The sequence below is a fragment of the Mauremys reevesii genome, linkage group 13 (assembly GCF_016161935.1).
Source record: "Mauremys reevesii isolate NIE-2019 linkage group 13, ASM1616193v1, whole genome shotgun sequence".
In the NCBI taxonomy this organism is placed as follows: Eukaryota; Metazoa; Chordata; order Testudines; family Geoemydidae; genus Mauremys; species Mauremys reevesii.
Window position 1 is genome coordinate 16,696,064 of NC_052635.1, and position 21,891 is coordinate 16,717,954.

At 45.4% G+C, this 21,891-nt stretch overlaps 2 protein-coding genes across 2 annotated transcripts; both read left to right on the plus strand.

Moving 5' to 3' along the window:
* The first annotated feature begins 1,655 nt into the window (after nt 1-1,655).
* Nucleotides 1,656-10,598, plus strand: LOC120380150 (olfactory receptor 6N1-like). Its single transcript, XM_039497642.1, has 4 exons — nt 1,656-1,713; nt 6,107-6,252; nt 9,051-9,994; nt 10,517-10,598. Exons 2-4 carry the CDS (start codon nt 6,196-6,198, stop codon nt 10,596-10,598), a joined length of 1,083 nt encoding a protein of 360 aa, XP_039353576.1. The 5' UTR covers nt 1,656-1,713; nt 6,107-6,195.
* Nucleotides 10,599-20,737: 10,139 nt separating this feature from the next.
* Nucleotides 20,738-21,688, plus strand: LOC120380151 (olfactory receptor 11A1-like). Its single transcript, XM_039497643.1, has one exon. The coding sequence runs from the start codon at nt 20,738-20,740 to the stop codon at nt 21,686-21,688; it is 951 nt and encodes a 316-aa protein (XP_039353577.1).
* The last annotated feature ends 203 nt before the right edge of the window (nt 21,689-21,891 follow it).

The window sequence follows — 21,891 nt, forward strand, 5'->3', positions numbered from 1 at the left end:
TAACACATTCGCACCACTAACCAGAATAGTTATCCTAGTGCAAAATCTCTGTGGAGACCACATGTGAGTCCCAGTGAAAATACATCCGTACGTTCCTGGCTTTGAAACAAACTCAGATAATCCACAGAAGCTGGATATAAGTCAGCAGTGTGTCCTTGTTGTCAAGAAGGCTAACGACATATTGGGCTGTATTAGTAGGAACATTGCCAGCAGATCGAGGGAAGTGATTATTCCCCTCTATTCGACACTGGTGAGGCCACATATAGAGTATTGTGTCCAGGTTTGCGTCCACTACAGAAAGAATGTGGACACATTGGAGACAGTCCAATGGAAGGGAATGAAAATGATTAGGAGGCTGGAGCACATGACTTGCGAGGAGAAGCTGAGGGAACTAGGCTTGTTTGGTCTGCGGAAGAAAAGAGTGAGGAGGGATTTGATAGCTACCTGAAGGGGGGTTCCAAAGAGGATGGAGCTAGACTGTTCTCAGAGGTGGCGGATGACAGAACAAGAAGCAATGGTCTCAAGTTGTAGTGAGGGAGGTCTATGTTGGATATTAGGAAATGCTATTTCCTAATGAAGTACTGGAATTGGTTACCTAGGGAGGTGGTGCAATCTCCATCATTAGAGATTTTTTAAGCCCGGCTTGACAAAGCACTGGCTGGAACAATTTTGTCAGTGTTGGCCCTGCTTTGAGCAGAGGTTGAATTAGATGACCTCCTGAGGTATCTTCCAACCCTAATGTTCTATGATTGTATGATCTAGTCCAGTCCTCTGAACTCAAGGCAGAACTATGTCATTACCAGACCATTCCTCACAGGTGTTTGAACTGTTCTTAAAAACTTTCAATGGTGGAGGTCCCAGAATTTTTTTCCTAATGTCCAATCTACAGAACCCTTGCTGCACTGTAAGCCCATTGCATTTTGTCCTGTCCTAAGAGGTTAAGGGGAATAACTTTTCTCCCTGCTTTTGTAACAACCTTTTATGTACTTGAAAACTCTTATCATTTCCCCTCTCAGTCTTCTCTTCTCCAGATTAAACAAACCCATTTTTTTCAATCTTCCCTCATAGATCATGTTTTCTGGACCTTTAATCATTTTTGTTGCTCTTCTCTGGACTTTTTCTAATTTGTCCCCATCTTTCCTGAACAGGACACAATACTTCAATTGAGGCCTTATCAGTATGTATCGAGTGAAAGAATTGCATCTCTATATTGCTTACAACACTCCTGCTAATACATCGCAGAACGGTGTTCAGGGTTGGTTGGTTTGTTTCCAACAGTGAACTGTTGTACATCCTGTTTTTGTACAGTGCCAGGTGCACATGCAAAATGTATCTGGGGCAAAGGGGTGCTGGGGGAGCAAATGGGGAGGAATGGGAAAGGGGCAGCTCGACTATATCATGGGGGCACTAGGGATAGCAGAGGAGGAAGTCTGGGAAAGGGGCAGCTATACTGTGCCTTGGGCATCAGGGGAAGCAAAGGTTAATGTGGCCAGTGTTTTATGTAACCTTCCTAATGATCTCTACATGGCAGCTGATCACAGTGAATGACCAAATAAAATAATTATTTTTAACTGAAATCACAGGTTTAATATTTCTTAAAGTGATGAAGAGTCAATCAACTTGGAATTAAAAATTTAAGCCGCAATGTTGGAAGATTCAGCTCTCTCCTTGTATTCCAGCCAACGTGCAGATTAGACGTGTTTCCCTTGAAGAGTTAAGCAACGGGATTTCATCCCTGTCAGCATGGGTGATGCGTGAGACGCTCCTTGTGGGACCCAAGCCCTCAGCCCTGTCCCATCTGCCTGAGGCCCTGGCTACCTCTGCCCCTTCCTCCACTCTTTCTTCCCCCCTACCCTGCTGGATCCCTGAGCCCCTCTCTTCTCCCCGCAGCTGCTGACCCCACCGCCCCAGCCAGGCCTGCCCAGCTCCAGTGCTCTAAGCCCTCCCAAGCACTCTGGGTGGCGTGGCCCACTGCCCGGGGGCCCCAGCACTAGGTAGCCCCAGCTGTCTCGAGTCCCGGAAGCAGGCTATAAACCTAGCCCAACCCTGGCACACTTCCCGGAAGAGGCGCAGTCTGCCAGGGCTCAGGGAGCCAAGGGAAAGTGGCAAGCAGGAGGGGGCTTGGGGAGGAGTACGGGCAGGGCCATGCTGGGCTGTTTGGGGAGGTTTAGCCTCCCCCAGCCTATGATACCCCCGCATCCCAGGCCTGACAGCAAGGTTTTTGCCAGAGATCAATTAAAAAAACAAAGAAAGGAAGAAACCCCTTTTGCAAAAATACAATTATGCTAAACACAAATATTCAGTGTTTGAACATTATGAACAACAAAGTTTAGACACAAAATTATTCACACTGGGCATGAATTGGATTAAGACCTTACTGCATGGATGGGGGAAATTATGGTAGGAGGGGACCGGGAATTATAATTACCTCCTAGTTGGTTTTGCATTCAGAAATAAGTGGATATTTGTATCCTTCTGTAAATGCTGGAAGAAACTTTCCCTTCAGGGGAAGAAGTGACAGTAGGTCAAAAACTTCATGCTGAAAAATGACAGTGTTGGAGTAAAGTTGTAGAATATATTGCAATACACACACCTAACATGATTGTATTGACTGTACCCAGACTTTTCCACGAACTGGATAGTGTGAATGTAAAACACTCTTCTTTACGGGATGGACTCAGTGCTATCCTTTGGTTCTCAAACTCTAACAGACCAATTTCAGACCTACAGTTCTGCACAAGGCTGGATTAATGCAGGGGCTTTAGGGGAGGCAACCCAGTGGCTCGGGCTAAGGGGAACCCCACAAAAATAAATCCATAATTATATACAATTCAGTGGTCACCAACCCATTGATTGCGATTGACTGGTTGATCCTGCAGCCTCTGCCACTCGATCATGATCTCTGGGCCACTAAAAGTGCAGCGGCACAGCAGGGCTCAGGCAGGCTGCCTGCATGCCGTGGTGCCACGTTGCTTCCGGAAGCGTCCGGCTGCTGGCACATCTCTGCAGCTCCTGGCGGGGAGTGCAAGACAAATCCCCATGCGCTGATCGCGCTCCCAGCACCGTACTTGCAGGTCCCATTGGCTGGGAACCGCCCCAGGCCAGAATCCCCTCCTGTACCCAAACTCCCTAACGTACCCCGCACCTCCTCCTGCACCCCAATGCCCTGCCCCAGATCAGAATCCCCTTCTGCATCAAACTCTCTCCCAGAGTCTGCACCCTTCACCCTCTCCTACACCCCAACACTCTCCCCCAGCCTGGAGCCCCCTCCTGCACCCAAACTCCCTCCCAGAAAGAAACTTATATAACAGCAGTTCCAAGGCAAGAACTAGGCTATTTTGAATTAACTTAACCATATTCTACATGTTTTAAGACAGAAATGTAACCACAGAACGGCTTTATGTTAATTAAAAAGTAAGTTTAGTGTAGTGTTAATAGCCTCGATGCCATAATTGTGATCCTTTTCCTTTTCAGTCATGATTTTATAGACCTCAATCATATCTACCCTTAGCCATCTCTTTTCCAAGCTGAAAAATCCCAGTTTATTAATCTCTCCTCATATGGCATACCCCTAATCATTTTTGTTGCCCTTTTCTGAACCTTATCAAATTCCAATATATCTTTTTTGAGATGGGGCAACCACATGTACACACAGTATTCAAGATGTGGGTGTACCATGAATTTATATAGAGGCAATATGATGTTTTCTGTCCTATTATCTATCCCTTTTGTAATTATTCCCAGCATTCTGTTTGGTTTTTGACTGCCCCTGCACATTGAGTGGATGTTTTCAGAGAACTATCCACAATGACTCCAAGATCTCTTTCTTGAGTGGTAATAGCTAATTTAGACCCTATCATTTTATATTTATAGTTGGGAGTATGCTTTCCAATGTGTATTACTTTGCATTTATCAATAATAAATTTCATCTGCCATTTTCTTGCCCAGTCACCTAATTTTGAGAGACCCTTTTTTTAGCTCTTCGCAGTTTACCTGGGACTTAACTAGCTTTAGTAATTTTGTATCATTTGCAAATTTGCCACCTCACTGTTTACCCATTTTTCCAGATCATTTATGAATATGATGAATAGGATTCCTCCCAGATCAGACCCCTGGGGGACATCACTGTTTGCCTCTCTCCATTCTGAAAACTTACCATTTATACATACCCTTTGTTTCCTATCTTTTAACCAGTTACCAATCCATGAGAGCACTTTCCCTCTTATCCTATGGCAGCTTACTTTGTGTAAGAGCCTTTAGTTGGGGACCTTGTCAAAGGCTTTCTGAAAATCTAAGTATATTATATCCACTGGATCTCCCATGTCCACATGCTTGTTGAACTCTTCAAAGAATTCGAATAGATTGGTGAGGCATGATTTCCCTTTACAAAAACCATGTTGACTCTTCCTCAACAAATTATGTTCATCTATGTGTCTGACAATATAATTCTGTATTCTAGTTTCAACTAGTTTGTCCGGTACTGAAGTCAGGCTTACAGGCCTGTAGTTGTAGTTGTAGTTGGAGCCCTTTTTAAAAATTGGCATCACATTAGTTATCCACCCTGTTGTACCTGCCTTTTATCTGAGCAGCAGGCTGCACTTCCTCATTTCGGAAAAGACTGGCCAGGTGGCATTGAGCTAAGGGTAACATTTTCAAAAACACTTAAGCAAACTTCAAAAGTGACATAGGAGGCTAAGCCCCATTGCCTTTCAGTTAGACTTAGGTTGCTAAGCCTCAGTGTCATAGGTTTATGCCCCACTTTGAAGTTTAGCGTCCACAAGATGGGGACCTGCATGAACTCCTCTAAACTAAAATCCTAGTTTAGATCTGGTAAAGCTGCCACCAACTAGAGATTCCAGTGTCTAGTACACTCCCTTTTCCCCCAAAACTTTCCCAGGGAACACAGATCCAAACTCCTTGAATCACAACACAAACGGAATTAAACCATTCCCCCACCTTCCTCCCCCTCCTGTAGTCGTTGGGAGAGATACCTTGATTCAAACTTCTTGAATCAAAACAAAGAGGGATTCACTTTTCCCCCCTCCCCTTCCCCTGAAAATCCAAACAAGGGAAGAAATCAATCAGTTTCTAAAAAGCAAAGGATTTTATTAAAAGAAAGAAAGAAAGTACACTAGCTCTGTAACACCAGGATGAAAAATATACAGGGTCTAGCTTATAAACCTGGAGAGGCTTTCCCCCCCTCCTTTCTCAGAATAATCAAAGTAACAGCAAACAGAAATAAAGATATTTCTCCAGCAAATTCACAATTGCAAATGTAGAAATTAATTATAAAACTAATCCGCCTTTCTAATACTCACTATACTGGATAGAAGAAAATACTTCAGGAAACTTGGATAGCCTGGAAATGTGTCTGGCCTCTCTTAGATCCAAAGAGAGAACAAAGACCCAACAAAGAACACAGACAAAGACTTCCCTCCCATAGATTTGAAATTATCTTGTCCCTTGATTGGTCCTCTGGTCAGGTGTTCGTCAGGTTACTGAGCTTGTTAACCCTTTACAGGTAAAAGAGACCTTAACCCTTAACTATCTGTTTATGACACTCAGTAAGTGAGAAACTTTTGAAAATGGGACTTAGGCTTCTAAATCACTTAGACTCTTTTAAGTATTTTACCTGAACTAATTGAGTGAGCTCATTGTATGGTGACTGGGTACATGTGCACTTGCTACAAAGGACAACAGAGGGGTTAATTGGAGAAAATGTAAGATCAGCTAACTGCTGATATTATCAAATCTTTCTAAGGGAATTGGATGGGAACTCAGTGTCTAAATCACTGAGGCAGCGGTAAAATCAAGAATTAGTGCATTATTTCTTGACAGTTACCATAGTGTTCATGCAATAGAGAGATTTGTTTCAGGATTAGAAGTTTCTTCCCTCTCCAGGACTCTCCCTTTGAGATTAGAAAATTGACGCTGGTTTAGTTTTCGAGAATGTCAGTAAATACCAACTTGCCCTTGCCTGTTGCTTTCCCCACAGCAGATGGGCTCTCCCCGCAGAAGGATATATAATGAGTTAGACAAGATGTTCCCCATTTGACAGAGGGTATGAGGCACGGGGTCATGTTACCAGCCTCGGTAGCTTTTCTAGGTTGTCGTTCTAGTTACTGGGCATGTGGAAGTAGGTGAATGCAGTGAGGAGAGAAAATGGACTGAACAACCTGGATCCTGGTCCCTGAAATGTTGTGTGAGGAGGTGACAACAGAGACTCCAGCTGCTCACAGATCCGGCTTAGAGGTAAATCACCCTTTTCCTCCCTACTCCTTGAATCTTGAAGAGTTTGAAGCAATGTAGGTTTCCTAGGTTACTAACCCCACAGGAATCTTTGGGGAACTGGGCACTGATCTCTCTCAAACTCCCAACCAAAATGACTGAATTTGGAAAAAGGAAAGATCTGTCAGGTCACGTCTATCATAGGTCCATACCTGGCCTCCATCACCCTGGTATCTGGGCACCTCACTGTCTTGAATAAGTCTATCCTCCCAGCACCCCTATATTGTGCTATTACCCCTGCTTTACAGATGGGACCTGGTGCACAGAGGGATGGATTTATGGAGGTTTATTGGCGCCTCAAGACCCAGACCCCACAGTGGGATTGGAAATCGATGGGCGTTAGGTATGGCCCCTACTCAGGCACCAGTGGGCATTGTTTGATACCTAGCAGCCTTTGGAAATCTGCCCTGAAAGTCACACAAAGAGCTGGTGAAGAAGCAGGGAAACAAACCAACATCTGCCGAGTCCAAGGTAGGCACTTCATACATAGGAGCAGCCTTCGTTCCTCCCTAACCTCCCATCCTGACCCCTTCCATGGCAACTTCCCCATCATGGGGCACGGAGTGAACTGCCGGGGGGGGGGGGGAGGGGAGAGCAGAACTGCTGTTCAGACATTGGCTATAAGTAGACTTGTCACAAATCGGTTTTCTTTCTCCCCTAAAAGGGTTAATATTGAGATTATTTTTCCTTTATGATTCCCCCCCCACCCGCCCAATTTTAGCTATTTATTTTTACAGTCACAGGAATCTCAGTGGTGGTTAAGGTGCAGGTCAGGGCGAGGTCAGCGCTGCCAGTGGAGTGGGGGGGGCTTCTGACCGGCTGAGGGATCCAGGGTGTAAATAGCAGGGAAGGCGGCTGCTCTGGCCCAGTGGAACAAAGATCCATGGCCAGGGCTGAGAGCAGGAAGAGGATGGCAGGGAGTCCCCGGCCCCTGGAGTGGCCACCTCATAGTTGAACTGCACCGTAGGTGGGCAGAAACCATTCGGCAGCGGGGTGGCCTCCCCCACTGCCAGGGACTCACCCTCTTCCTCACAGCACAGGCCCACCATGGCTGCAGCCTTCCCCGCACCTTGCGCCTGCAGGGATGGGTGTCTCCAGCCATGCGACCATGCAAAGAGCCCTCTGCAGCTCTGCTGTCCCAGCCCCGCTCATTAACTTCTGTGACAGCTGGGTGCAGAGGGCTCCCTGCACAGCCGCAGGGCCGGTGACACCATCCCTGGAGGTGCAGGCGCAAGGTGAGGCCGCACTAACGCCCACTCTTCCTGCTATTTTCTGTTGTTGGTTTGGATGTACCAGCTGATATTGACCTTTACCAATGTCTGTCGATGGAAATTTAATCCAGTTGAGCTGTACATTTAAACAAAGCTCAAGGCATTCACTGGCCAAATCCCACTCAAATCAAAGGAGCCCATCCTTGAATTCAGTAGAACTTTTATCTTAGCTGTCAGAGGCGAAGTCTTGGATGGAACAGAATTATACCCTGGGTGTAAAATTAACCTTCTGCATCACTCTATGCAGGATCAGGGCCTTACTGAGCAGTTAATAAATATTAGTAAATCGGTCTGGGAAAAGATATGACCTCACCCACCCTCTCTCTTTAAGGATCAGTAATGGGGAGAGAGAGAGAAGTAGCAGACAATAGAGAGCGCGAGAGAGAGAGAGAGGGTTACTATTACTTTTAACCAAACATAAAGAAGAAAACGTACAGGTGACAAAAATTTCTGATTGGCATTTCTGATGAAAAAAATTTTTCTTGATAGACCTCAAAATGTTTCTGGGGAACATATCAATTTCTATGCAATTTTGTTTAGGAAAAGAGTTACTGTAGAGAGCATGATGAAATAAAATTATATAAAAATAAATAGAAATAAATGTAAATAAGTATAAAACTCAGTGTAATATAAAATAAAAATATCATAGAAATTAAATTTAAAATGGGTAAATACATTTTTAAAAATAAAGTGGAATGAAATTCAACATTTGAAATCATGGATTTGCAGATGAAATGGAAATTCGGATTCTATACAACTCTCATCATACGAAAACTGCAAATTTCTTATAAATTTTATCCAGAAATTTTTCTTGCAAGAGAGGATCAATTTCTAGCTACCGCAGTCATTTCTAGCAGGATTTTTTTGTTTCTTTGTTTTGGTTTTTAATGAAGGTCCCATCTCTATATGTAGTGTCCGACAGCAGGACAATGACATATTGTCCTAGGGAAGGAGAGGCATTTGTCTGATGATAAAAACTTTCAAATGGCTCTGGTAGAGTTAGACAGCCCATTTCCACTGCAATTCACTTGGAGTTGGCTGCCCACACACTGCAAATCCAACCCTTAGTTGCTTAGTTTGTTTCTTTGTTACAGCTTCCGCTAAAATATCAAATTGTGGCCTGTTTGGCCCATGGATCTCCAATCTAGAAAGGACATTGTTCTGCTTTCATACACCAGGCAGTGAAATGTGTGACTATTTCAAGCGGTATGTTTTTGAACTGTTGTACCATCACCATAGTGTTAGAGTGGTTGGTGCCACCAGTCTACATGAGTTTCAAGAGATTAAAGATTAAAGTTTTGTTGGACCTGCAGGATGCTCAGACATGAAACCTGCCCAGGGATCACGAGATGGCATTTCCCTTCCCCTGAACTCCATTCTCCACTCACCCATCGTTCCAGTAGCCAGCAGAGGGAGACAATGAAATAAAAGGTTATGTTTTATTGAGTGAATGTTCTTCATTTATGTGGCAGTTTCATTTCTTTCCCACAGACAAACCCCATGGCGAACCCAGAGAAGGGAAACCAAACGTCCATCACAGAATTCATCCTCCTGGGATTTGGAGCTCTCCAGGAACTGCAGCTCCTTCTCTTCCTGCTGTTCCTAGTGATCTACATCATGACCGTGGCAGGGAACATCCTCATCATAGCGCTAGTTGTGACTGATCAGCACCTTCACACCCCCATGTACTTCTTCCTGGGGAACTTGTCCTGTTTGGAGACCTGCTACACCTCGACCATCCTGCCCAGGATGCTGGTCGGTCTCCTGACAGGGGACAGGACTATTTCATTCAATGAATGTGTCACACAATTTTATTTTGTTGGTTCTCTGGTTGCTACAGAATGTCTTCTCTTATCGGTGATGTCTTATGATCGGTATTTAGCTATATGCAATCCACTGCACTATGCAACCCGTATGAGTCACAGGTCTTACCTGAAGCTCGCAGGTGGCTGTTGGATAGGTGGCTTCCTAGGTAATACCATAAATATGTTCTCAATATCACAGTTAACGTTCTGTGGCCCCAATGGTATTGACCTTTTTTTTTGTGATCTCATCCCCCTTGTAAAACTCTCCTGCAATGACTCTCACCTCATGGAAATGGTGACTTTTACACTCACCTTGCTTTTCTCACTGGTCCCATTCATGCTTACCTTGATGTCCTACATCTGCATCATCACCACAATCCTGAGAATCCCGTCCACCATCGGAAGGCAAAAGGCCTTTTCCACCTGCTCCTCCCACCTCATTGTGGTGAGCATTTATTATGCAACTCTGCTGATTGTCTACATGTTCCCTACCACCGACATCCTGAGGAACTTCAAGAAAGTTCTCTCTGTCGTCTACACAGTCCTGACTCCCCTGGTCAATCCCCTCATCTACAGCCTGAGAAACAAAGTGGTCCAGGAGGCCCTGAGGAAAGCTTGCAGGAAATTGATGTTTGGACCATGCTACCCGGTCAGTTTCCTTTGGTTAAAATAGATATAACATTGCCTGAGTTAGGGCCTGAACCAAAGCCTGCTGTAGTCCCAGGTCGTGTTTCCCTGAACTCCACTGGGCTTCGTGTCCTGCTCTTACACAGTGTCACTCAACCTTTCCAGACTTTTGTACCCCTCTCAGGAGTCTGATTTGTCTTGCGTATCCCAAAGTTTCACCTCACTTAAAAACGATTTGCTCACAAAATCAGCCATGAAAAGACAAAACTAGCACAGCGCCCTACTACTGAAAAATTGCTGACTTTCTCATTTTTAGCATATAATTATGAAAGAAATAAATTAGAATACAAATATTGTTCTTATGTTTCAGTGTATAGTCTATAGAGTAGTGTACACAAGTCATTGTCTGTATGAAATTTTAGTTTGTACAGACTTTGCTTGTGTTTTTTATGTAACCTGTTGTAAAACTAGGCAAATCTCTAGATGAGTTGATGTGCCCCCGGGAAAACCTATGTGTACCCCCAGGCTACACGTGCCCCTGGCTGAGAGCCACTGCTCTGACAGCTCGCTGATTGATGCCCATACTCCACCTCAGCAGGAGGAGTAAGCGGAGTGGGCGGGGGAGCCGCGGCGGTCGACTCATCGCCATGAGGACGGCCAGGTAAGTCGAACTAAGATACTTCAACTTCAGTTGTGTATCTTAGTTCAACCCCCACCCGCTAGTGTAGCCCAGGCCGGAGAGACCTCTCAAAACCTGGGACCACAGTCTTGTTAGGGCCGGTATCAGATTCCACAGGTGGGTTTTACTGGGCTGGTGGGAGATTTGAACTAGTGGCGGCTCAGAGTTCAGACAATGACGGGCGATTGTGCTCAGTGAGAGGGTGCAGGCAAAATGGACTCAACTGGAACGCTGAGTATACATTCATTGTAGGGTGAGAGACTTCTAGATACACACACACACATACGCAGGCATGCACACATACATGCACCCATATATACACACACACATATGTGCACACATGCATACACACAAACGCTTATGCACATGCACACTTACACAGACACACCCATACACACGCACGCATGTATGAACATACGCAGGCATATGCACAGGCAGATATTCGCACACCCACACGCACACATACACAAATGCAAGCACATATACACATATGCACGCACACACATGCACAACCATGCAGATGTACACACACACACACACAAAAACATATATACGCACACGTATATGCAAACACACAGAGACGCAAATATGCATGCGCACACACAAGCTCACATGGACACACACACACACAAAACACACTCATATGCACACACATACACACATACAGGCACACACACACATACACGCATGCACACACATATATACGCACAGGCATATATAGGCACAAGCACACATACGCACATGCACACATAGCCACACACACATGCACAAGCACATGTACGCGCACACATACGTACCCACACACACATATGCATATGCACCCTTACACAAAAATATATGATACCTGCTGTCAAAGGTTTCTCCCACACTTGGAGCTTTTGGGTTCACAAGATGGGGACCTGCATGGACTCCCCTAAACTAAAATCCTAGTTTAGATCTGATACGCTGCCACCAGTCAGTTTTCTAAGTGTCTGACACACTGCCTGTTCCCCCAACTTTCCCTGGGGAACACAGATTCAATCTCCCTGACTCTCTACACACAGGGAAGCAGCCCACTTCCCCCCTCCCTCTCTCCTAGCCACTCTAGAGAGATACACACCATTTCAACTCTGTGAATCAACCTCAGGAGGAACTCACTCTTCCCCCCTCCCCTTCCCTTGAATCTCCACAAGAGAAGGAATTAACCAAGTCCAAAGAAAAGAAAAGAATTTATTAAAAAGAACAACAAAAGAAAGTACACTATCTCTGTCATACCAGGATGGAACAATACACAGAGTCTAATCTATAAACCTGGAGAGAACTCCCCCTCCCCCTTTCTTTCTCAGTAAAAGCAAAGTACAGCAATAGAAATAAAGAGATTACTTCAGCAAAACACACAATTGCCAATGCAGAAATAAAAGTAAAAAAAATACTAGTTCGCCTTTCTAATACTCACTAGATTGAATAGAAGAACAATACTGCAGAAACCTGGGAGGACTTGATTAAGATGTCTGGACTCCCTTAACTCCCAAGAGAGACTCAACTCAAAACAAAGAACACAGAAAAAAACTTCCCTCCACAGAGATTTGAAAATATCTTGTCCCTGATTGGTCCTCTAGTCAGGTGGTCATCAGGTACTGCTTGTTAACCCAGTACAGGTAAAAGAGACCTTAACCCTTAACTAACTGTTTATGACACCTGCATTATAAAAACATAGGCTTGCAACGTCCGCCTGGAACTCCAGTGTTAGGCGATTATACTGTTAACCTTTGTTTCCTAGTATCTATTTCATCCCCAGGCTGTTTCCCAAAGGAAGAGAAAAGCCAAAGGAAACCCTCTGGCCTTGGCCACAGGACACCAGCACAGAACTCGTATTTGCCCACTTTTCAGCAATGATTTAGGGCGAGTTGTTTCTAGATACTTGGGGGCCTAGTGGGATTTTCCAAAGCCTCTGGGCACCTGGCCTGTGGGATGCGGCCCTGGAGGAGAGTCAGGCAGAGGAACGTGCACCTTCCCCAGGTTTGTGCATCACTCCAGAGCCTCAGCATCTGGATGCCTGGTGTGGGGCTGCAGAGGATATGTCCAGGGGCACCTACAGCCTATTTACTGCAAACACTTGGGTGCCTGCAGGTTTTGCCAGCAGCCGAGCTGGCTTTGTGAATCCTGGGGGGATTCTGATTCTGGGATTCGGGTGCCTAAAGTGGGAGTTTTGTGATTCTAGCCCTAGCTCCACATCCTTGTCCTCATGTTATAGCTGAGGAAAGTCAGGCAGAACGAGGTGACATTACCTGCCCAGAGTTACTCAGCAGGCTCGTGGCAGAAAACCAACTCTCCAGAGTCCCAGTCCAGTGCCCTGTCTGCTCCACCACATCCAGTTGTAATTAATAATGGGACCGAAGGGTATTAGGTGTCCATCTCCCTTTCACGGCCCATAGGATTTGGGAGCCTAACATTGCCCCTTATGGGAAAGCCCAGCCTGTACATTTAGAGTCAAACCACTAGCGTGAGAATTACTTCGACTCCCAGGGGATGTTTTCCACCAGTTACTTCTCCTGTTTTACTTTTTTCTAGGAGACCTTAATAACCGTGTGTGTTGCACCAAAAGCATTGTGTAAAAAAAGAACTAAACGAAGTCTTCTCTTTATGTCGTCTCTGTTGTCAGACCTCCCGTTATCTGTCCCCTTCGTCTCCAGTGTGAGGAATAAATGCGTCAAGGATTGTCTACACATAAATGTTGCATCATGTTACCTATATCTGCCTATCCCTGCCTGTGACAGGCCGTGTGCCCTTGGGCTGGAGAGCCAAGGCCAAGCCAGCCCTGGTTAGAGAAGGGTCCCCACCTGAGGGGAATCAGGCCATTTCCAATAAAGGGTAGAAGGAGGCCAGAGAAAGACACAAACTCAGGAGGCTGGAGTGAGACTTCAGAGAGTGAGAGAGGTTCCTGCAGGGAAAATCCTGAGCCCAGGGAAAGTCCTCCATTATATGGGGAATGAAGAGGCGAAGGGCTATGAGGTGAGGGGCTGCATTCTGGGCTGCCCTGAGTCCTCTAAGGGGCGCCAGGAGGTGTCCACTTGTGTACACCAAGTAAATGCAATGATACTGATGTGACAGTGCTTCTGGTGGGATAGTTCATTCCCACATGGGAAGAGGAATAAGCGATCTATTGGTAAACCGTGTCCACATGAGACGGTGTAGCACTGCAACTAGTTCCATAACACATTCGCACCACTAACCAAAATAGTTATCCTGGTGCAAAATCTGGGTGGAGACCTCGTGTGACTCCCAGTGAAAATACCTGCCTACGTTCCTGGCTTTGAAATAAACTCCGACAATCCAAGGAAAATGCAAAAGCCATTTCTTGCAGTGCTTAACCACATTGGCAGTTAGGAAGTTTCTCCTAATGTCCAAGCTGTAGCGCCCTTGCCCTAATTTAAGACTATTGCTTCTTGTCCTATCCTAAAAGGTTAAGGAGAACAACTTTTCACTCTCCTTCTTATAACAGTCTATTATGTACTTGAAAACTCTTATCATGTCCCCTCCCAGTCTTCTCTTCTCCAGACTAAACAAAATCATTTTTTTCAATCTTTCCTCATAGGTCATGTTTTCTAGACCAGGAACTTGGTGGAGAAGTCTCTCAAGTCTCTCAAGCCTACCCAGGGAAGGATTATAGTACTTGAGAGGGAGATATTCTGGTGGGAGGTAGACAGAGTTTCCCAAATGACATAAATAATTTGGGTGGTGGCAGCAAAACCAGATCTAAGCTGGTAGCTAACCTTAGAGGTTCTCATGCAGGTCCCCACATCTGTACCCTAGAGTTCAGAGTGGGGAAGGAACCTTGACACCTTTCACTTAACTCAGGATGGGAGGATACAAGGAACAGAAGGCTCCCATCCACAGACCTTTGAAGGTCTGGAATGCGCTGTTATGTTACACAGCTGAAAATGTTTCTCCTGTTCCAACTTTACAACCCCTTATCCACAAGGTTACCTTTTCTTTCTGTTTTCCCTCTTTACTTACCTTTGTTAAATAAAGTAAATGGATTCAAGAAATAAATGTTCTTTATTGAGTAGACGCAGTGGGCTTAGGTGGGGGGTTGGCTTTACAGGGACAGTGATACAAGTCAGGGAAGGTTTGGGAAAGCACAATGCGGACAAGCAACTCACATTACTGTGACTCAATACTGAAATGGGTTTTCAAAGCCTTGGAGATATGCCGCGCCCCTTGCTGTGCTTGTCTTCTTGCCCTGGTATCTGGCTGCTCAAAAATGGCTACCATGCAATCAGTCTCAACTGCCCACCCTGGCGGAAAATTTCCCCCCTTTTTTCCACAGATATTATGGAACACACAGCAGACAGCTATATCCATAGGGATGTTCGCCTCACTAAGGTCCAATCTTGTTAGGAAACTTCTCCAGTGCCCTTTCAAGAGACCAAAGGCACATCCAACCACCATTCTGCACTTGCTGAGCCTATAGTTGAACCGTTCCTTACGGCTTTCCAGACAGCCCATGTATGCCTTCATGAGCCCTGGGAGCCAGGGGTAGGCTGGGTCCCCCAGGATAACTGTAGGCATCTCAATGTCATCAATGTTAATTTTGTGGTCTGGAAAGAAACTCCTGGACTGCAGCTTTTTGAGTAGACCCGAGTTCCTAAAGATGCACATCATAAACCTTTCCCAACCATCCTACGTTGATATCGGTGAAATGCCCCCTTATGATCCACCAGCGCTTGCAACACCATTGAAAAGTATCCCTTTCAGTTTATGTACTCTTTGGCAAGGTGATCTGGTGCCACGATGGAGATATGTAAGCCATCTGTCGCCCCCCGCAATTAGGGAATCCCATCGTGGCAAAACCATCCACTATGTCCTGCACATTTCCCAGACTCGCTACCCTTCGTAGCAGAAGTCAATTAATGCCCCTGCACACTTGGAGCACAGCAGCTCCCACGGTTGGTTTACCTACTCCGAATTGATTCCCCACTGACCGGTAACTGTCTGGTGTTGCAAGCTTCCAAATATCAATCACCACTTGCTTCTCCACTGTCAGAGCAGCTCTCATTTTTGTGTTGCTGAACTGCAGGGCAGGGGAAACCTCTGCACAAAGGTCCCGGAAGTTGGCTTTCTGCATTCAAAAGTTCTGGAGCCACTGATCATCATCCCATACCTGCAAAAAGATGCATTTCCACCAGTCAACGCTTGTTTCACAGGACCAGAAATGGCGCTCGAGGGAGGCGAACAGGCGTTCTGGGGCTGAACCCCACACATGCCGGTTCTACAATGAGCTGCATGCGATTCTTGAGAGTGACCCTACCAGCACCCTCACAAGCAATGTGCAGCTGCTCTGTGACTGCCCTTAGTAACTGAAGTGTTTTTTTCAATGATTTGCAGCAGGGCTGCTGGCAGGACATCGCTATGTTCTATGCAAAGGACCCTACTTCAGCTCTGGAAATACTGCAGGAGAAAGTGCGAGGTGTTTGAGATGCTCACAGCAAGAGAGCACAGCTGAGCAGGCTCCATGCTTCTGGGGTTGTGGCGTACGTGTGGAGGTTTAAAGGTGCAAAAACCACTGCACTATTTGCCATTTATGTCAGGGAGGGAGCACAGTGCATCATGGGATGTCAACGCAATGTTCTCATTCTCCCCTGCAACAATGTTTTGGTCCCATGAGGCACTGCACAAATGTCCCAAAGCACAATGTGCCAAGTTGCACTTTGGGATAGCTACCAACAATGCTTTGTGCATTGATGCAGGGGCTGCTAGTGAGAATGCAATCCATTGAGACAGCAAGCATGGTGTGGCCACACACAATCGACTTCATTAATACAGGGGCTCGAGGTCAAATAAGATAAAAATTACATAATTTTGTAGTGTAGACAAGCCCATAGTTGGTTTTTCATTCAGATATAAGTGGATATTTGTATCCTTCTGCAAATACTGGAAGAAACCTTCCCTTCAGGGCAAAAAGTGACAGTAGATCAAAAACTTCCCTCTGAAAACGGACAGTGTTGGAGTCAAGTTGTGGACTATATTGCAATACACACATCTGAAAAGATTATATTGACTGTACCTGAACTGGCCCACAAACTGGCTAGTGTGAATGTAGAACACAGTCCGTTACAGGATGGACTCAGTGCTATTCTTTGGTTCTCAAACTCTAACACACCAGTTCTGGAACAAGATACATAATTTGTATTATTAGCGTGTGACCCTGAAACTTTTCTGGGATGTTTCATGGTATGGGCCTTCCCAAGAACCCTGTGGGAGTTAGGTGCCAAATTCTCATAGCAAGTTGGAAGTTGGGTCCTTATTGGGTCCTTATTCCGTACATTAACCCCCTTTGAAATTCCCAACCTAAACTTATAAAGCACCCTGTTACAACCGCATTTTATCTGAGCAGCAGGCTGCACTTTTTCATTTCAGAAAAGACCAGCAGGCATTGAGCTAAGGGTAACATTTTCAAAAACACTTAAGCAAACTTCAAAAGTAACATAGGAGGCTAAATCCCATTGCCTTTCAGTGAGATTTAGGTTGCTAAGCCTGAGTAATTGAGAAACGTTTGAAAATGGGATTTAGGCTTTTAAATCACTTACACTTTTTTTAAAATGTTACCTGAACTAATTGAGTGAGTTCATTGCACTAGAACTGGGTACATGGGCACTTTCTATGGATGGCAACAAGGAGACTGGTTGGAGAAAATGTAAGATCAGCTAACTGCTGACATCTTCCAACCTTTCTAAAGGAATTGGATGGGAACTCAGTGCCTAAATCACTGCAGCAGCAGTAAAATCTAGAATTAGTGCGTTATTTCTTGACAGTCACTATGGCGTTCATGCAATAAAGAGAGAGATTTGTTCAGGATTATAAATTTCTTCCCTCTCCAGGACTCTCCCTCTGAGATTAGAAGCTTGACTCTGGTTTAGTTTTAGAGAATATCAGTAAACACCAACTTGCCCTTGCCTGTTGCCTTCCCCACAGCAGACGTGACTCGGGAGACTGCCTCTCCCTGCAGAAGGATATATAATGAACCAGAAAAGACGTTCCCCATTTGACAGAGGGTATGAGGCCACATTATGAGACATGGAATGGAGACTCGGTAGCTTTTATAGGTTGTCATTCTAGTTACTGGGAATGTGGAAGTAGGTGAATGCAGTTGGGGGAGAAAATGGACTGAATAACCTGGATCCCGGTGCCAGAAATGCTGCGTGAGGAGAAGACAACAGAGACTCCAGCTGCTGACAGACCAGCCTTAGAGGTAAATCATCCTTTTCCTCCCTCCCTGCTCCATGAATCTTGAGGAATTTGAAGCAACGTAGGTTTGTTTGGTGATTAACACCATGAGAATCCAAGGGGATTTGGGCACTGATCTCTCTTAAACTCCTCACCCAAAGGAAAATGACAGAATTTGGAAAAAGAAAAGACTCTCAAGTCACATCTATTTTAGGTGCTTACCTGGCCCCCATCACCCTAGTATCTGGGCACCTTGCTGCCTTGAATATATCTATCCTCCCAGCAGCCCTATGCCATGCTATTACCCCTGCATTGCAGACAGGACCTGGCGCACAGAGGAGCAGATATATAAAGGTATTTTGGAACCTCAACACACAGCCTCCCCAGTGAGATGGGAAATTGATGGGCATTAGGTATGGCCCCTACTCAGGCACCTGGCTGCATTGTTTGGTACCTTCCAGCATTTGGAAATCTGGCCTGAAAGTCACACAAGGAGCTGGTGAAAAAGCAGGGAAATGAACCAACATCTGTGAAGTCCAAGGCCAGCACTTCAAACACTGGAGCAGCCTTCCTTCCTCTCTAACCTCCCCTCCTGACCCCTACTTAATGGGGTGTTGAGAGCTTTAATAAAGTGCCAGGGGGAAAGCAGAGCTGCTGTGGCTGCTGCGCTCGGTGCTCGGCGGGCAGGCACTGGCTATAAGTAGACTTGGCACAAATCAGTTTTGTTTCTCCCCTTAGAGGGTTAATATTGGATTATTTTTCTCCTAATTTTTAAGTATTAATTTTTACAGTCTCAGGAAGCTCAGTGGGGGTTAAGTTGTGGGTCATGGTGAGGGCAGTGCTGCCAGCAGGATGTGAGGGGCTCCCGACCGGCCAAGGGATCCAAGACACCAGGGGGCAAGGGGCAGGGAAGGCGGCTGCTCTGGCCCAGTGGAGCGGAGATCCATGGCCGGGGATGGGAGCAGGAGGAGGATGGCGGGGAGCCCCTGGCCATGGGAGTGGTCACCTCATTGTTGAACTGCTCCATCGATGGGCAGAAACCATTTGGCAGCGGGGTGGCCTCCCCCACCGCCAGGGACTCACCCTCCTCCTCACAGCCCAGGCCCACCACGGCCACAGCCCAGGCCCACCACGGCCGCAGCCTTCCCTGCACCTTGCGCCTGCAGGGATGGGTGTTGCCAGCCATGCAGCCGTGCCGAGAGCCCTCTGCAGCTCTGCTGTCGCAGCCCCACCCATTGTCTCCCAGGACAGACGGGTGCAGAGGGCTCCCTGCACAGTCACGGGGCCGGTGACACCATCCCTGCAGGTGCAAGGCGCTGGGAGAGGCCGCACTAACGCCCACTCTTCCTGATAGTTTCTGATGTTGGTTTGGTTGTATCAGCTGATATCGACCTTTACCAATGTCTGTCAATGGAAATCAAATCCAGCTGAGCTGTACGTTTAATGAAAGCTCAAGGCGTTCGCTGTCCAAATCCCATTGAAATCAGAGGGGCTCCATCCTTGAAGTCAGTGGAAATTTTATCTTAGATGTCAGCATGGAAGTCTTGGATGGAACAGAGTTATTCCTGGGGTGTAAAATTAACCTTGTGCATCACTCTGTGCATGATCAGGGCCTTACTGAACAGTTAATAAAGATCAGTAAGTCAGTCCAGGAAAAGAAATGACCTCACCCACCCACTTTCTTTAAGGATCAGTAATGGGGAGAAAGACAGTAGTGGCAGACTAGAGAGAGAGAGAGAGAGTGAGAGAAAGAGGGTTACTGTTACTTTTAACCAAAGATAAGGAAGAAAATGTAGAGCTGATAATTTCTGATTGGCATTTTTGATGGAAAAATGTTTTCTTGATAGAGATCAAAATGTTCCAGGGGAACAGATCAATTTCTACACACTTTTATTTAGGAAAAGAATTACTGTAGAGCTTAATTATATAATATAAAATTAAATTAAATAATATAGAAAGAAATGTAAATAACTATGAAACACAATGTAATATAACATAAAAATATCCTAGAAATGAATTTAAAATAGGTAAATATTTTTTAAAAAGTAAAATTGGAAGGAAATCCAGCATTTGAAATCATGGATTTGCAGATGAAATGGAAATTTGGGTTCTACACCACTCTCATAATATGAAAATTGCACATTTCATACAAATTTCAAATTTTATACAGAATTTTATCTTACAAGAGAGGATCAATTTCCAGCTAATGTGGTGCTTTCTTGCAGGAGTTGTTTTGGTTTTGTATTTTAATGATGGTCCGATTTCTATATGTAGAGAGTCTGACCGCAGGACAATTAAAGGAGAGGCATTGGTCTGATAAGAAAAAATTTCAAATAGCTCTGATAGACTTAGGCACCGTATTTCCACTGCAATTCACTTGAAGTTGGCTGCCCACACACTGCAAATCCCAGCCTTAATTGTCTGGTTTGTTTCTCTGTTGTGGCTTCATTTCAAATATCAAATCCTGGCCCGTTTCTCCCATGGATCTCCAATCTATAAAGGACACTGTTCTGCTTTGATACAACAGGCAGTGAAACACGTGACTATTTCAACCAACATGTTTTTGTACTGTGGTACCTAAGCCCCATCACCTTAATATTTGAGCACTTCGTGCCACCTGTCAAGTTACTACATGAGTTTCCAGAGAGATTAATGTTTTGTTGAAGCTGCAGCCTCCTCAGATACAAAATCTGCCCCAGGGATCACGAGATGTCATTACCCCTCCCCTGGTCTCAATTCTCCAATAACCCATCATTCCAGTAGCCAGCAGAGGGGGACAATGAAAACAGTGCTGACATTTTATTGAGTGAATGTTCTTCATTTATGTGGCAGATTTCATTTCTTTCCAGTAGACACACCCCATGGCGAACCCAGAACAGGGAAATGGAACATCTGTCACAGATTTTATCCTCCTGGGATTCGGGGACCTCCCAGAACTGCAGCTCCTTCTCTTCCTGCTGTTCCTAGTGATCTACATCATGACTGTGGCTGGGAACGTCCTCATCATTGTGCTAGTTGTGGCTGATCAGCACCTTCACACCCCCATGTACTTCTTCCTGGGGAACTTGTCCTGCTTGGAGACCTGCTACAGCTCCACCATCCTGCCAAGAGTGTTGGCCGGTCTCCTGACTGGGGACAGGATTATTTCATTCAGTGGGTGTGTCACACAATATTATTTCTTTTGTTCTCTGAGTGCTTCAGAATGTCTTCTCCTCTCAGTGATGTCTTATGATCGATATTTAGCCATATGCAATCCACTGCACTATGCAGCCCGTATGAGTCACAGGTCTTACCTGCAGCTCGTGGGAGGCTCTTGGCTAGGTGGATTCTTAGGTAGTAACATAACAACATTGTTGATATCACAGTTAACATTCTGTGGCCCCAATAGTATTGACCATTTTTTTTGTGATTTTATCCCCCTTGTAAAACTCTCCTGCAATGACCCTCATCTGATGGAAACATTGGCTTTCACACTCAGCTTGATTTTCTTACTGGTCCCATTCCTGCTTACCTTGATGTCCTACATCTGCATCATCACCACCATCCTGAGAATCCCGTCCACGACTGGAAGGCAAAAGGCCTTTTCCACCTGCTCCTCCCACCTCATTGTGGTGAGCATTTATTATGCAACCCTGCTGATTGTTTATATGTTCCCAACGACAGACATCCTGAGTGACTTCAAGAAATTTCTCTCTGTCGTCTACACAGTCCTGACTCCCCTGGTCAATCCCCTCATCTACAGCCTGAGAAACAAAGTGGTCCAGGAGGCCTTGAGGAAAGCTTGCAGGAAATTCAAGTTTGGAGCATGCTAATTGGTCAATTTCTTTGGGTTAAAATAGCTATAACATGGGCTGGGGTAGGGCCTGCACCAAAGTCTGCTGTAATCCCAGGTCGTGTTTCCCTGAACTTCACTGGTCTTGTAGTCATGGTCTTACAGAGTCACAGCTTTTACAGAAAGGAGAAAGTGAGATGGAAAGTCCTCTTCAAACCTGTGACCCAGCCTTTTTAGGACCTA